This window comes from Thamnophis elegans, chromosome 11 (genome assembly GCF_009769535.1).
Source record: "Thamnophis elegans isolate rThaEle1 chromosome 11, rThaEle1.pri, whole genome shotgun sequence".
Classification (NCBI taxonomy): domain Eukaryota; kingdom Metazoa; phylum Chordata; class Lepidosauria; order Squamata; family Colubridae; genus Thamnophis; species Thamnophis elegans.
In genome coordinates, this window is record NC_045551.1 from 55793897 (window position 1) to 55808547 (window position 14651).

Below are 14651 nucleotides of genomic sequence, written 5' to 3' on the forward strand. Positions count from 1 at the left end.
TTATACATGGTGTCTATATGTTATTGTATGTTTTCCCCCTCCCATACAAGTTGTTAGCCGCCCTGAGTCCCCTCAGGGAAAAGGGCGGCCTATAAATAAACTCAACTACAACTACAACTACATATTCTTCAGCAAGGATCTAGTAGTAGCCTGGAGAGGTCTATACCTCCTCAGATGTTTTATCAGGTTACAAACCCATTTATCAGGTTACAAGTGTTTTATCAGGTTACAAGCCCAGCTTACAGGCCCATCACAACAGAGACCCACTGACCCCAGAAATAACAGCTTAAAATTCGCTAACAGTGCAACAGAGTTGGAAGGGACTTGGAGGTCTTCTAGTCCAACCCCCTGCTCAAGCAGGAACCCCTGTAGCATTTCAAGCAAATGGTTGTCCAGTCTCTTCTTAAAAACCTCCAGTGTTGGAACACCCATATGATGTGGATAGATTCCACTGATTGATCGTTTTAAAATGTCAGGAACTTTTCCCCTTAGTTCTTGGTTGCTTTTCTCCTTGATTACCTTTTAAGTGTGCATCTTTGGTTCTGCAGAGTGAAGAGAACATCTCTGGAATGACAAGTTTTCGCGAGGTCCTTGAGAAGATGTTGGTGATTGTAGTTTTACCTGTGAGAAATAGCCTGAGACGTGAAAATGAGCTGTTCTCCGCACATCTGGTTTCCAATACCTGTGGATTGCTTGCGAGTATTGTGAGCGAGCTCACAGCTTCTGCACTGGGATCTGAGGTAAGAAAGACTCACCAACTCTGACCTAACTTTTTGATCACTTTTATTGATTTATTTGTGAAATTTATTTGCCGCCTATCTCACTGTGGGGCTGATCTTAGGTGGCTTACAACAATAAAAACAGAAACGAAAAGAAGTACTGAGTTTTCCCAAAAATAAGACAGGGTCTTATTTTCTTTTGACCCCTGAAAATAAGCGCTTGGCCTTATTTTCGAGCTTGTCTTATTATTTTTGAGGTGCAGGAGGCCTCTTAACCGCGGCCCGCGGATCAGCTGATCCAGAGGGGGCCGGAGGTTCTGTCTCTGTGGCACACCCTTGCCAGCCCTTGTATTGCTGTGCCTGCTGCTCTTTTTGCGACCGCCACTAAGAGAAGGGGCACGGTAGCTAGGGTTTACGGTAGCGGCCTCTGTGAGGCCATTCCGCATGGATGGCAGGTGCATGTGGGCACTTGGGGCATGTTCCCCCTCCCCCCCCCCCAGAAATGACAGGGACTGGCTGTGCATGAGTTTAAATATTTTAGGGGAGGGCTTATTTTCAGGGGAGGGTTTATTTTAGCGCATGCGTTCAAAAGCCCGATTGGGTTTATTATCCAGAGAGGTCTTATTTTCGGGGAAACAGAGTATAAACATGGGAATAGAGAAGTAATGGAACAATAGAATAAACAATGAATCATTTTCTTCTTCTTAACATTAAAAGGAAATACATTCCACAAACCGCTACTCTGCTTGTGAAATGTATTGAGATAATGGCTATAAAAGCGCCTGTAAGCCTAATTCCAGCATACTATTTTTCTTCATGGCCTGCTAAGAGGACTTCAGGGAAACCCTATATTCCCATATTCGATGCAGATATCCTTTTCCGATGATGCTTTTACTTTGATTTATTTTATTCCAGAAATAAAACGCTTCAGCTTTGGCTGCATTGTCCCAGGGCATTTCAAACAAAAGAGATTGTCAGTTTCTAGTGATATTTTTTTCGCAGAGATTTATCAGGCAGTTCACAGATCGTTCCCAGACTGCACAACTTCCTTCATTGTCATGTCAGAAGCCTAACCTTGCCTCGAATCCTTTGCGGTCAAATCTCGTCTTAATTTTCACTTTCTTCTCTCCAGGCCGATGGACTCGGCTCCTTGCATTCTGTCAAGTCCAGCCCAAATCGATTCACAAAAACCAGCCAGGGCAGGAGCTGGAACACTGGAAATGGCTCCCCGGACGCCATCTGTTTCTCCGTGGACAAACCGGGAGTCATCGTGGTCGGGTTCTCAGTTTACGGAGGAGGAGGGATCCACGAATACGAACTTGAAGTCCTGGTGGACGATGTACGTATGAATTGCACAGAGAGAACCAATCCAGCCTATTTCTGTGAAAACCTCATTCAGTACCAGGTTGATGTTGCCTTTGCTCTTCAAGCACACACACACAGTCATTCTTTCATTCTTTCTCTGGAATCACAATTTGTACATTTCCATGTATGAGGAGATGTGCACTCTGCACTTCCTAGTGTGCAGACGTATGCTAGCCTGCCATGTTTATACTTGGAAGTTATGGGTACATTTATTTGTTGAGGAACAAAACTAGACTTCATGAGTGTCTATGGAGATTCTCTGTCATCCAGGTCACAGTTGTCCGGAAGGTGTTTTTTTCAAGAGCAACTGGTGTCAGGTTTCCAAATAGTATCCAAAATTAAATCGGAGTCCAAGGCAATGTATTGCTCAAAGTTCAAGATCTTGCCCCCACGCCCACAAGTCCATCTTCCCCTGCCATGCTGGCAGTTCCACCCATCCAGTTCCGGTCAGGTGCAGAGGCGCAAAGACAAAGGATGACCTTGGCTTTCTAGAAAGGATTTTGCTATGGCTACATATCATCTAACTCCGTTCAATCCCCCGTCCCATTTTCCCACAATAGAAAATGCATAGTAGAATAATAGAAAGTGTGGCAGGCCAAAGATCCAGAAGAAAAGATGGCTGCAGGCCTGACAACTGAACTTTCTGGTTTTACTTTGAAGACGTGTCGTTTCTCATCCAAGAAGCTTCTTCAGCTGTGACTGGATGGTGGGGAATGGAAGGATTTATACTCCTTGCAGACAGCGGGTCATTTGCATCCTTTTATTGTGTCGTTGAGGCCACTTGGAGGTTCATCTGTGTCCTCAGGATCACCTGAATGATGCAGATGGGTGTGGAGTCTCACCAACATCATCATCATTTGCAGATGGGTGTGGAGTCTCACCAACTCTCCAGTCTACAACACGGTCCTTTCAGCAGTTCCAAGAAGGTTCCACACCCATTTGCACTATTGTGAGGGCACAGACGAACTTCTAAGTGGCCTCAACGACTCTCTAAAAAGAATGCAAATGACAAGCTGTTTGCAAGGCGTATAAATCCTTCCATTCCCCTCCATGCAGTCAGAGCATGTCAGTCAGTTTCTTGGATGAGAAGCGAAACGTCTTCAAATAAAAACCAGAAAGACCCGTTGCCTCTTGAAAAAAGCACCTTTGGGATATGATGAGTTTCAGTAGGATGAAAAGATTGAAAGCTCAGACCGTTTATAGAATTGGGGTGTGCTTTTCCTTCCCTCTAGTGGTCTTTGCTGGGAATCGGCCATCTTCCTTTCATATAAATAGGATAAACCTCTCTCATGCCTTTCTATGTGTACAAGTGTGTGTGGGAAGGGAAAGAAGAAATTGTCCATCCCTAGGAGCGTTTTAAGCACCTGCGTTGAATTTACTCTGGTGTGGATTTGTGTGGCATCCATAACACTTTAAGATAATTTTTTTTAGTTAGTTAGTTAGTTTAGTTTATTAAACTTGTATGCCGCCCTATTCCCGAGGGGACTCAGGTTTTGTTTTTTTTTAAAAAAAAACACGCTTATAGGATAGAAGTTCTGACTTTTATACTGTTCATTTGTATTATTGTTGTTATTAAGGCTATAGCTGCATTAAAATTTAAATTTTAAATTTAGAGTGATCATACAGGAGATTCAACTCATTCCCATAGATGGACATCTCTAGAATTAGTTAAAGGAACATATACCACAGACGATTCTCCGAGCGAGATGGCAGAAATTAAACTTGACAAAGTCGTTCCTCTGAAGGTAAGTGCAGCAATAGATTTCCCTGCAGAAAATCTAAATTCTCTTGAAGACCAACGCTTCTAACGACCTAGCAGGTTAATTATTTCTGGCTTTACTTTTGATCAGCCAAGGGAGCCGTAGGAAACTTCATTCCTTTAGGGCAGTACTGTTCTTTCTTTAAGTGGTTTAGTGTGCAGGAAATGTGACTGGGAGCATAAGGAGGAAATGGATATAGTAGGCCAAAATTAATGCTCCATCTTTTGGTTTAGAGAATTATGCAAAATAGATGGGCTAAATGTCCCAGAGATTTGTCTACCAAGTTTAAGCATTATATAGTTTCAGACAACTCTACCGAGCCTTCATGACCAAAAGTCCTCCCTATCCTTTTCTTTTTTCTTATTTTTTTCTTATTGTATATTTTATTGTATATTTTATTTTATTTATTATTATTTTATTATTGTATTATTGTATTTTATCTTATTATTTCTATAGCTGCCCATCTCAGCAAATGACTCTGGGCAGCTCACATATATTAAAATTTGAATTTTAAAAACAATAAAAACAAAACAGTAACAAAGCATTATAAGGGTAACAAAAAAAACCACATTAAAACCAGGGGTGGTGATGGTATTCACTTATCCTCTCTACTGGTTTGCAAATGTGAGCGTCCACATGCGCACATGCGCTCAGCCTTCCGTGTATGTGCTTTGCCTAAAAAAAGCCAAATGGGATGCCATAGAGTGGGGGCAAATGGGCGGGGCCACCCGTGATTTCCGCTACCGGTTCGGGCGAACCTGTCCAATCCGGCAGAATACCGGTTATGATTAAAACGCCTAATTTGAACTACTTAACAGAAGCAAGATACCTGGCCTTTTAATAGTAAAGCTAGGGTGCGAGGCCCTTGGTGTTATATAGCGCTCCAGGTTCAGGAGCGGGGCCAGCTTTTTAGAGCTTTATAGAAGGCTTACAGGGATCCGGCCCATTGTAATCTCCGAAAGGATGTTCCACAGTGCAGGGGCCACTGCAGAAAAAGTTCGCTATGTAACCATGTTACAATAGAATAGCAGAAAACAGATGTAATTCAAAGATTTGTATGTCTCATAATAAATGGATTAATAATGGTGTTTCAGCAAGAATAGTACTGTAAGACTGACATTTAAAATAGCCCCTTTTCATATTTTAACAATGTGAATGCTATCTTTAAAGCTCTGCTGTACTGAAATAAATGAAAAAAAAAGTTTACTCTGGCTTTAATGTTTGCAGGAGAACATGAAGTACGCTGTCCGTCTGAGGAATTATGGAAGTCGCACAGCAAATGGAGACGGAGGGATGACCACTGTCCAGTGTCCGGATGGTGTGACGTTCACTTTTAGCACTTGCAGTTTGAGCAGCAACGGCACCAATCAGACCCGGGGCCAAATCCCACAGATCCTTTATTATAGGTATCCGCGACGAAGGAGTTTTATTAGGTGTTACCTTTAAACACAGCCAAGATGAATGTGTTTAAATGAATGTGGTGTTGTGTTAGTCATTTGTAGGAAAGTGTACTTTATTTACTTACTGCATTTTGAAGCCACCTGACTCCAAATAGACTATGGGTAACATTTAAAAGAATGTATAGTAATTTGCATCCGCAGATTTGAAGCAAAAAAAAACCTTGCAAAAAGGGAAATACATCAGCATGTTCTTTTGCCCCGCCTGTGGTGGTGCTGTGGCCTAGAGGTAAAGATGCTTGCCTCCCATTCGGAAGGTTGAGAGTTCAATCCTAGGCAGCGGCAGATGTTTCTCTCTCTAGGCACAGAGAGATAATATCTGCTGTGAACTCCCCATAAGCATCAGGAAGGGCATCCAGCCAGTAAATGCATTCATGGAAATGCATTCAGTTGCCCTGACTCCACCTTCTTCTTTTTTTGAGAATTTTTTTAATTTTTTTTTTAACATACATATAATCCAAAGCATACCTATACATCTTAACAAACATTTTTTGAGTATTCAATAGTATATCAAGGAGGAGAGATGAAGACGAAATAGACTATAATATGGTGTATGGAAAGCAGAAGAGCAAATAAAAATTGAAGAGGCTTAATGGCCCCGACTCCACCTTGAAGCAAGGGATTACATCGTCATTAAAAGAAAACAAAATATTTTGCGCTGCCTAAACCATGATCTGATGAGGGTTGTGTGCCCACACCTAGGTCTATTACGGTACTAGTTTGCTTCTCTGACTGGCTTTTTTTCCATTTTCCAGAAGCGAGTATGATGGAGATTTGCAATCGCAGCTCTTAAATAAGGCCAACGAAGAAGATAAGAATTGCACCCGAGCACTTTCTGTTGTGAGCGCAGTGGTCCGAGCGGCGAAAGATCTCCTGCACAGAGCTCTTGCTGTAGATGGTAAGAAGATATTTTAAATTACCTTAAGAACCTCGGAATGAATTATTTCAGTCCCTTAATTTGCTCTCACCATCTAGGCAGCAAAAAACAAAAAAGCAACCACAGCAGGAACCGTTTTCCTTGGCTTCCTTTATAGTAGGAGTGGATCAGAGGGTTTTGCTTGGATGTTCTCCATGTGGAGATTCACAGAATAATAATAGCAGCTTAGCTTTGTCATCGCCAATGGTCAGTTAATGATCTCTGAAATCGTTAGGGAAATAAGAGGCACAGAGTGTACATTTTGTCTGAAGGTGGAGAAAGGAGACGGATGGGAATAACCAGACTTGTAAATGTCTATGGAGGTCCTCAAGTCATCCAAGTCATGGTTATCCCAAAGGTGCTTTTTCAAAAGACAACTAGACTTCCTTTGTTTTCCTGGAAGACAATTCGCTTCTCATCCAAGGAGCTTCTTCTGATCAGGTCGATTCAGAATTGAAGTTCAGAACTGAAGAAGCTTCTTGAATGATAAGCGAAATGTCTTCAGGGAAAAAGCAAGTCCAGTTGCCTTTTGGAAAAAAAACAGACTGCAGCTCCTGCTTGGGTGAGGCATGACGGGCTCAGCGGGCAACTGCAGTGAAAGAGAAGCTGGATAGTCTCTGTCATAACGAAGCTCCAATAAAGGAGAACATTTGTAGCTCAGTTGAAATGAGGGGTCCTTGGTGCTCTCTGAGCTTGTTGGTTTCCTTGCAGATGTTTCATTACCCAAACTAGGTCACTCGTTGGCTCTAGTGTATCATCAGTGCACCATCAGGGACAATGAAACATCTGCAAGAAAATAACCAAGCTCAGAGAGCATCAAGGATCCCTCATTATCGAAGGTGAAGGTGAAGCTGAAGTGCAAGGTCTTAACTATTTCAAGGAGTCATGTGTTCTTTCATAAACAGCCTTCATGCTTGAACCACTTTTTTTTATTTGTAGCTGAGGACATCCCTGAGCTGCTGAGTTCGTCCAGCCTCTTTTCTATGCTCCTTCCTCTGATGATAGCCCACATAGAACCCGTCGCAGCAGCTATTCCCAAGGTATGTTCGAACAGTTTGTAGGCGTAGGCATTTTACTGACCTCGGAAGGATGGAAGGCTGAATCAACCTTAAGCCCCATCAGGATCGAACTCAAGGCAATGAGCAGAGTTTGCCTGTAACCCTGCACTTTAACCATTGTACCACCAGGGGTCCAGCTCCTTACGGTTCCTATTTGATAATCCTAAGTGACTCCCAACAAGACCAATGAAAGAAACCTATCCTCGGTCCAAAGGAGCATCCCTATTTCCTGCCATGGTGCTATAACTTTAGTCAGCTCATATGCCTCAATTCTCAAGGAGTGGGATAGAAGAAAGATGGGTAGAGAGGGCAGGAGAGAGGATGGGAGGGAGGTTGAGAAGGAAGGGAGGGAGTGGATCGGGAGAGAGGAGTGGTAGAGGGGGAGGGGAAGTAGGGTAGAGGGGGATGATGGAGGGAAGATAGTAAATTGGAGGGGAAGAAAGAGATGTACGGAGAGTGGAAGATGTATATTGGGTTTCTATTTTTTGGGCTATTGTTGACAAGAGGAATTGCTGCGATTATTGTTTAATGTTGTATGGCTCTGGCTATGCACAGTATATATGTGAGTGGATGAAAATGAAAAAATGGAAAATAGAAACCTTTTGAAATGGAAAAAAAATAGAAAAGTATAAAATTCTCAAGGGTGGGGTTGAAAAACATTAGCAACTGGTTCTCTGCCCGGTTGCTGAGTGGGTGTGGCCTACTCGGCCTCCTGCACCGGAGGGCGGGGCGTTTTCGCCCTCCCCAGGCTCCGGAGGCTTTTCCCGAGCTTCCAGGGGAGCAAAAAAGGTCTCCCCTGGGCTCCAGGAGGCCCGTTTTCATCATCCCAGAGCTGCTTTGTGGGCCCTGCACTTACCTGGCATGATGAACGGACCACGTGGAGACTCCTGGGAGGGGCAAGGTGGGGTCGGCAGAGGCAGTCAGTTCTTGCAGTCAGTCCTTGCAACAACTTGTTCGGTGAACCAGTGCGAACCAGTGAATCCCACTCCTGCTCCATCTGCCTTTTGTCACCCCACAGGTAGCCATGGAGGTTTTTGGCCTGGTTCAGCAGCTGCTTCCCTCCGTTGCGGTGCTGAACCAGAAGTACACCCCTCTGGCCTTTAATCCCAATCAGTCCACCGACAGCACCACCGGCAACCAGCCTGAGCAAGGCCTTTCCGCATGCACCACCTCTAACCACTATGCCGTCATTGAGAGCGAACATCCGTACAAGCCAGCATGCGTCACCCACTATAAGGTGAGCTTCCCAAAATCCCCATCGTTGGGGCACTGGGTGGTTTTCCGGGTCTTTTAATTTGCTGGGTAAGTCAGTTCAGGTCATGGAAGCCTGGAGCAGTTAGCGAAAACGTTAACGGCAAACACCTCCCTAGCAGCTTAACTCAGTACTCTTCAGCAAAGGAGATGTAGGTTTACATGAGGAATCCTGGTCTGAATGCAAGTATCATCCCGCCAGATGTCATTTACACTGGCACCCTTGGATTACCTGGGAAATGAAATGAAATAATAAAAAGGATGCTTAGAGCAGAAGAGCAGGAACATTTAAGAGCCTGCAAAATGATGATATGGGCAACATAGCTTTCTTTTTAAAAAAAATAAAATTGTATTTAGATTTTAAAAAGGTTAAAATAACACCAAATTTTAAAAAAACAAACAGAAAGGTAAAGAAACAACAAACAAAACAAAAAGAAAAAGGTATATTTAAAAACAAGGTTAACACCTATACACATATTGTCCTCTCTAGTTGATTTCTGATTACAACAGTATTAGGCTCCCAGCCCTTGCAAAACAGGCCCAAAGAATTTTAAATTGCTAATTCTGTTTACAAGCTGTTAACCTGTCATCTATATACTATATTAATAACCAAATAATTAACAGGAAAAAACAGACAAGATTAAAATTCCAAAGCCTTCTGTTAACAAACTGTTATTATAATCAACTAGTAGAAAATTTACAACGGCTTCTTAACTATCTCAAACCATCCCCAAAATTAAACCCTGATTGATCCTGGATCAAATATCCATGTTTGTTTCTTAATACCATGTCTTATCAATTGTTATCCAATTAAATACCATAAACCATGTCTCCAAAGTCAAGTTTTCTTTCTTCTGCCTGACTATATGGATAGATTGTGACAATGTTTAGGGCAATGTTTCCCAACCTTCTTTTGGCCATGCCCCACCTAAGCATCTTTAAAATCCTGATTGCCATTAACTTGGTTTAAGCAAGATTCAAATTGCCCCCATTAAAAATCAAATTGCCCCCCTGTGGGGCATGGGCCCCATGTTGGTGACCTCTGGTTTAGAGTGACCTGCTCTCTTTCTGTATTAGTGAGCAGCGAAAGCGCCTCTTCAGCTGATGATTTGAGTTGGTATCATTCTGCTGACCAAATCACTCAAATTCTGTATGGGCAGGATTAATGGGATGATTGGAGTACAGGTAATCCTCGAGTTATGACCACAATTGAGCACAAAATTTACGTTGTTAAGTGAGACGTTTTATTAAGTGAGTTTTGCCCCATTTTATGACCTTTCTAGCCACAGTTGTTAAGCGAATCATTGCAGTTGTTAAGTTAGTAACACGTTTGTTAAGGGAATCTGGCTTCCCCATTGACTTTGCTTGTCAGAAGGTCGCAAAAGCTGGTCACATAACCTCAGGACACTGCAACCATCATAAATATGAACCAGTTGCCAATTATCCAAATTTTAATTATGAAGATGCTGCAAAGTTGTGAAAAATGGTTGTAAGTCACTTTTTTTCAGTGCTGTTGTAACTTTGAATGATCACTGAACAAACTGTTGTTCAGTCGAAAACAACCTGTAGAGTTTTAGTGTCTTAATGTTTAGGTAACAATGGCTTTGCATTGGCCAACAGCTTTTTGAGCAAAAATATCTAAAAACAATTTGCTTGGTTATATAGAAATCATTCGGTATCATGAGATTAAAATAGGGAAAGGCATACATTTATATTACTCATCCTCATGTTTTAAATTAGAGCCGGACCAGACAAGGGCAGTACACGCAAATGATCAGCTTTTAACTGTAGATATAAACATGGAGGGCTTTGATTTTCTCCACAGTGGGTCTCTATGCGACTTCCACATTCGGTGTCTCCAAAGAGTCCAGCACGTTGTGATGACCTAGGGCCAGGCACAAAGCTAACACAAAGAGCTGGCAGTTCAAGTCACCCCTTTATTGCTCCAAATTCCCCTTTTCTGGCAAGTCCCAGAGCAGAGAGATAACAAACTCCCATACAAATCTCAAGCAGCCTCTGGCTGCAATTAGTCCAGCCCAGCCGTTGTCTGCACCCAAGCTGCACAGCAAATTTATTTGGCAAATTAAGGGCAAATCAAGGAGTTCAGGAAACATAAGATCCAGGTAATTAGTCCAGAGTGCCAGAAGGAATGCAAGGACACTTGGAAAGTTCAAACATCGGCACGTGACTCTTCAGGAACTCAGCATTTGTTCCTGACAAATGGCCCTCCCCACAGTACCTCCTCAAGTCTCAGTCCCCAGGTGTGCCTTGTGAAGATGGGCGGGGCACTCTTCTCCTGAGTAGCCTGCTCAGTCTGCGCTGTTCATGACTTCTCTCCACTCTCCGAGCCCTTGGATCAGGAGGGGGTGATCCTTGCTCCTCACCTGAGCTCTGTCTCTCATGTTCATCCTGCCCCTGTTCCTCCCTGCCTACAATCTGTCCTAATCCTGAAAGGCCCTTCCCTTCCCCATTTTCTTCCGAAAATAACAAAGCCACCCCCTCAATCTCTGTCGGCTCAGGTTCCAGCTCATCTTCTCCCACAGATTCAGGCTCCGACAGGGGCATGACACATATATTTGGGCCAGGACTCCTAGGACCATGATGGTGAACGTATGGCAGACGGAGCTCGCTCTCTGCGGGCACGCGAGTCATCGCCCAGCTCAGTGCCACTACGCATGGGCGCACTCCTCCTGCCAACCAGCTGATTTTCAGGTCTCTGCCACGCATGCAGGAGATGGGCGCGCATGTGTTGGGGACAGGGAGAGCACGGTGTGTGTATGTACTGTGCTCCCTCCCCCGCACTCCATTTTTGGTCCCAGGAGGCTTCAGGGAGGCCTGGTAGGCCCAAAATGCGGTGCGGGGGTCGCGTATATATGCGCAGGAGGGCGGGGGCATGCAGGGGATGTTGCGCGCACATTGCATTATGGGTGTGACCACACACACGTGCACTGTCATCAGAGTGCAAGCCCTTTTGGCACGCGAGGAGAAAAAGGTTAGCCGTCACTGTAGTAGGATGTATAGGATAATCAGGCATGCATCCTGAGTCTGGTTCAACAGATTTCAATTTCATCCAGTCGTGGTGGCAGCAGAAAAGTCCTTTGTACTTCCCTCTTCTGTTTTGTTTTGTCTTTTTAGGTGACCTTTCCAGAATGTGTCAGGTGGATCTCGATAGAGTTTGATAGCCAGTGTGGAACGGCTCAGTCGGAGGATGTTCTCCGCTTGCTCATTCCTGCGCGAGTCCTCCAGTTTTCAGGATTTGGACCCAAGCAGGCATCCGTCCATGAAAACCTCAACTCCTGGATAGAACTGAAAAAGTTCTCTGGCTCATCAGGTTGGCCCACAATGGTGTTAGTGCTACCAGGTAAATCTCATTTTTAAACGTGGTTAAGAACGGCTGGACGGGGGAGAAAAAAAATCACTTAAAACGAATTCGAGAAAGTTCATTTGGATTTCACCCGGATGAAAAGAACAACTTTATTAACGTGAAGAAGTTTTAGTGTGTTGGGTACTATTAAATTATTTTTTTCACGGTTTTTTTTCTCCACTTGGACCATTTCATCTATCCTTCTGTTAATGGTTCAGTAGTCAGGAAATTTAAAGCTTCATATTGGTGACTTACAAGTGAGTGGTGCGGTGGCCTAGAGGCGGAGCTCTTGCCTCACAATCAGGAGGCGGTGAGTTCGATCCTAGGTAGTGGCAGATATTTCTCTCTCTGGGCACAATGAGAATTTATCTGCTGAACAAAACTCTGCATTGGCGGCAGGAAGGGCATCCGGCCAGTAAACACTCAGCTTCATTCAGTTGGCCAGACTCCACCCCTCAAGGGATTATGAGTTTGTTAAAAGAAGATGGTGATACTGGTGACTTACAAATTAATTTTGCAAAAATAAAAAAAAATTCTCCAGCGTTTTGGGGTTAAGTTATTCTGTTTTTGCAATCGGATAGTATGGAGGGATCAGGAAATTGCTTGGTTTCCACGGCAAGTGCCATTCCAGAGTGGTGCAAACTGGTTATTGAGACAGAGTTTGTCGGCTGTGCGTGGAAAAAAGTTGGATGTGTGCCAAGGCTCACAAGCTTAATCACACACGCTTTTCCATTCAGTTGTAAGCAGCTTAGTTGCTCTATTTTATTTTGTTGCTAACTGTGCTACTTCCTCCTAGGCAATGAAGCCCTCTTCTCACTGGAAACCGCATCAGATTACGTAAAGGATGAAAAGGCTTCTTTTTACGGCTTCAAGTGTTTTGCCATAGGATATGAATTTAGTCCTGGACCTGAAGAAGTAAGTACTGACATCTAGAGAAAATGGGCAGGGGCAGAAAGACTTCTGGAGACGGGAACGCCAAGAGAGCCTATGGATGGTGCTGTGATGGTCTGCCATCAGCCAGCGGAGTTGACAGCAGAGTCAGACAGTGAGGAGGTTGGGGAGGAACATGGGCCAGTCCTGGAGGCTGGGGAAGGCTTGGACGAGGGCTCTGCGTTGGAGGCAGAAAGGGGGCCAAGGCCATCTGGCCCTGATCAGGTGCTTATGGAGCTAGACAACAGTGAGGCAGAGGAACAGCTGGAGCCTGTTCCCAGTGTGCGCATGCGCAGAGCTGCCAGAAGAAAAGAACAACTCAGAAATCAGGGTTGACTTGGGAGTAAAGTCACAGGTGGAAGGTGATTGTCCCCTCCCATAGGAGATAAAAGAGGAGCGAAAGGGGAGGAGGCTTTTGCAGGTCATTAGATTTGTTTCAGGATCTGTCCGTGAATCTCAGACATTCTGTGCCCAGCCTCTCCTTGCACAGCACTGTGTTTGGAAAATATTTATATGGCAGCTTTCCAAGGTAGATAAGGTCTGTGGTCATAAATATTCCTTTGAAAGACTGATTGCCAAGTCTTGCTGAATGTCAATGAGGGGAATTCACATTCGTTTAATAAAAAGGGTTTTGTTGGGACCAGGACTCTGCCTCATGCATTTTGGGGAAGCCTAGATCAGAACAGGTGCTTTAGCAACTTGGGGACTCATACTTTCAGAGCTTTGCAAGTCAGTGCCAGCATTTTGAAAGAAAAGCGAGACCTACTGTAGGAAAGAGAACCAACCATATTGGCCAGGGGTGTCAAACTCAATTTCATTGAGGGACGCATCAGGATTATGTTTAACCTCGGGGTGGGGTGAGAGGCATGGCCAGGGTGGATTTGATGTCACTCAAGTCACTGAAGCTGCAGGGCAAGGTGTCCTTGACTCTCTAAGAAAGGAATGTTATTTAGACTATATATCTCCCATACTCCATATAACACCCCCCCTCCCATTTTCCCACAGTAGTAAATGTGGCAGGCCTGAAGGCCCAAATGTAAAAGATGGCTTCCAGGCCTGACGCTCAAGAACTGTGGGCCAGATCTGACCCGTGAGGTGCTTAGATCTGTCCCGCAGGGCCACCCTGGAAACAACAAAGGACTGGCCGGTGGTGCCTACGGTGCTCTTCCAGCAAAAACAGGCTCCGAACTCCATTTTTGGCTAGAATGGCTTCCGGCAACTGTCTGTCAGTGAAAACAGAGCTCGGGAGGAACACGTGGCCCTTATAAGCTTTGTTTTCAGTTGGGATGGCTCCCTGTAACCTTCTGCCAGGAAAAACAGAGCTCGGGCGTGCCCCGCACGGCTCTTCCAAGCTATGTTTTTGCAGCATAGGTACCACTGGCCAGTCCTTTGCTGTTTCCAGGGTGGCCCTGCGGGACAGATCTAAGCACCTCACGGGTCAGATCTGGCCCACAGATCTTAAGCGTCAGGCCTGGAAGCCATCTTTTACATTTGGGCCTTCAGGCCTGCCACATTTTCTACTGTGGGAAAATGGGAGGGGGTGGTTATATGGAGTATGGGAGATATATAGTCTAAATAACATTCCTTTCTTAGAGAGTCAAGGACACCTTGCCCTGCAGCTTCAGTGGTGTGACTGGGAGGCATCTCCAGTTTTGGGCAATGTGATGGACATGTGGGTGCTGGGCAGGGACTTGAACTTTCACTTGGATGGGGAAAACCTGGAAGCTTTCATGTTCAGGCTTTCTCAGATGTGCCAATATGACATCTCTAATAAAATGGAACTTTGAGGAACTTCAGACCTCGGAGTCTTCTTTCGTTGGGGGGGTCTTAC

General features: G+C 44.4%; 1 protein-coding gene across 13 annotated transcripts in view; it reads left to right on the forward strand.

The window, feature by feature from the left end:
* MYCBP2 (MYC binding protein 2) overlaps positions 1-14651 on the forward strand; it is a 149426-nt gene that overhangs the window by 58817 nt on the left and 75958 nt on the right. For all 13 annotated transcript variants that reach the window (XM_032226680.1, XM_032226682.1, XM_032226684.1 and 10 more), the window contains exons 33-41: positions 549-740; positions 1852-2058; positions 3698-3829; positions 5072-5250; positions 6057-6199; positions 7157-7257; positions 8294-8512; positions 11662-11887; positions 12687-12805. In XM_032226680.1, the coding sequence (XP_032082571.1) occupies positions 549-740; positions 1852-2058; positions 3698-3829; positions 5072-5250; positions 6057-6199; positions 7157-7257; positions 8294-8512; positions 11662-11887; positions 12687-12805 (1518 nt within the window). The remainder of the gene's footprint in view (positions 1-548; positions 741-1851; positions 2059-3697; positions 3830-5071; positions 5251-6056; positions 6200-7156; positions 7258-8293; positions 8513-11661; positions 11888-12686; positions 12806-14651) is intronic.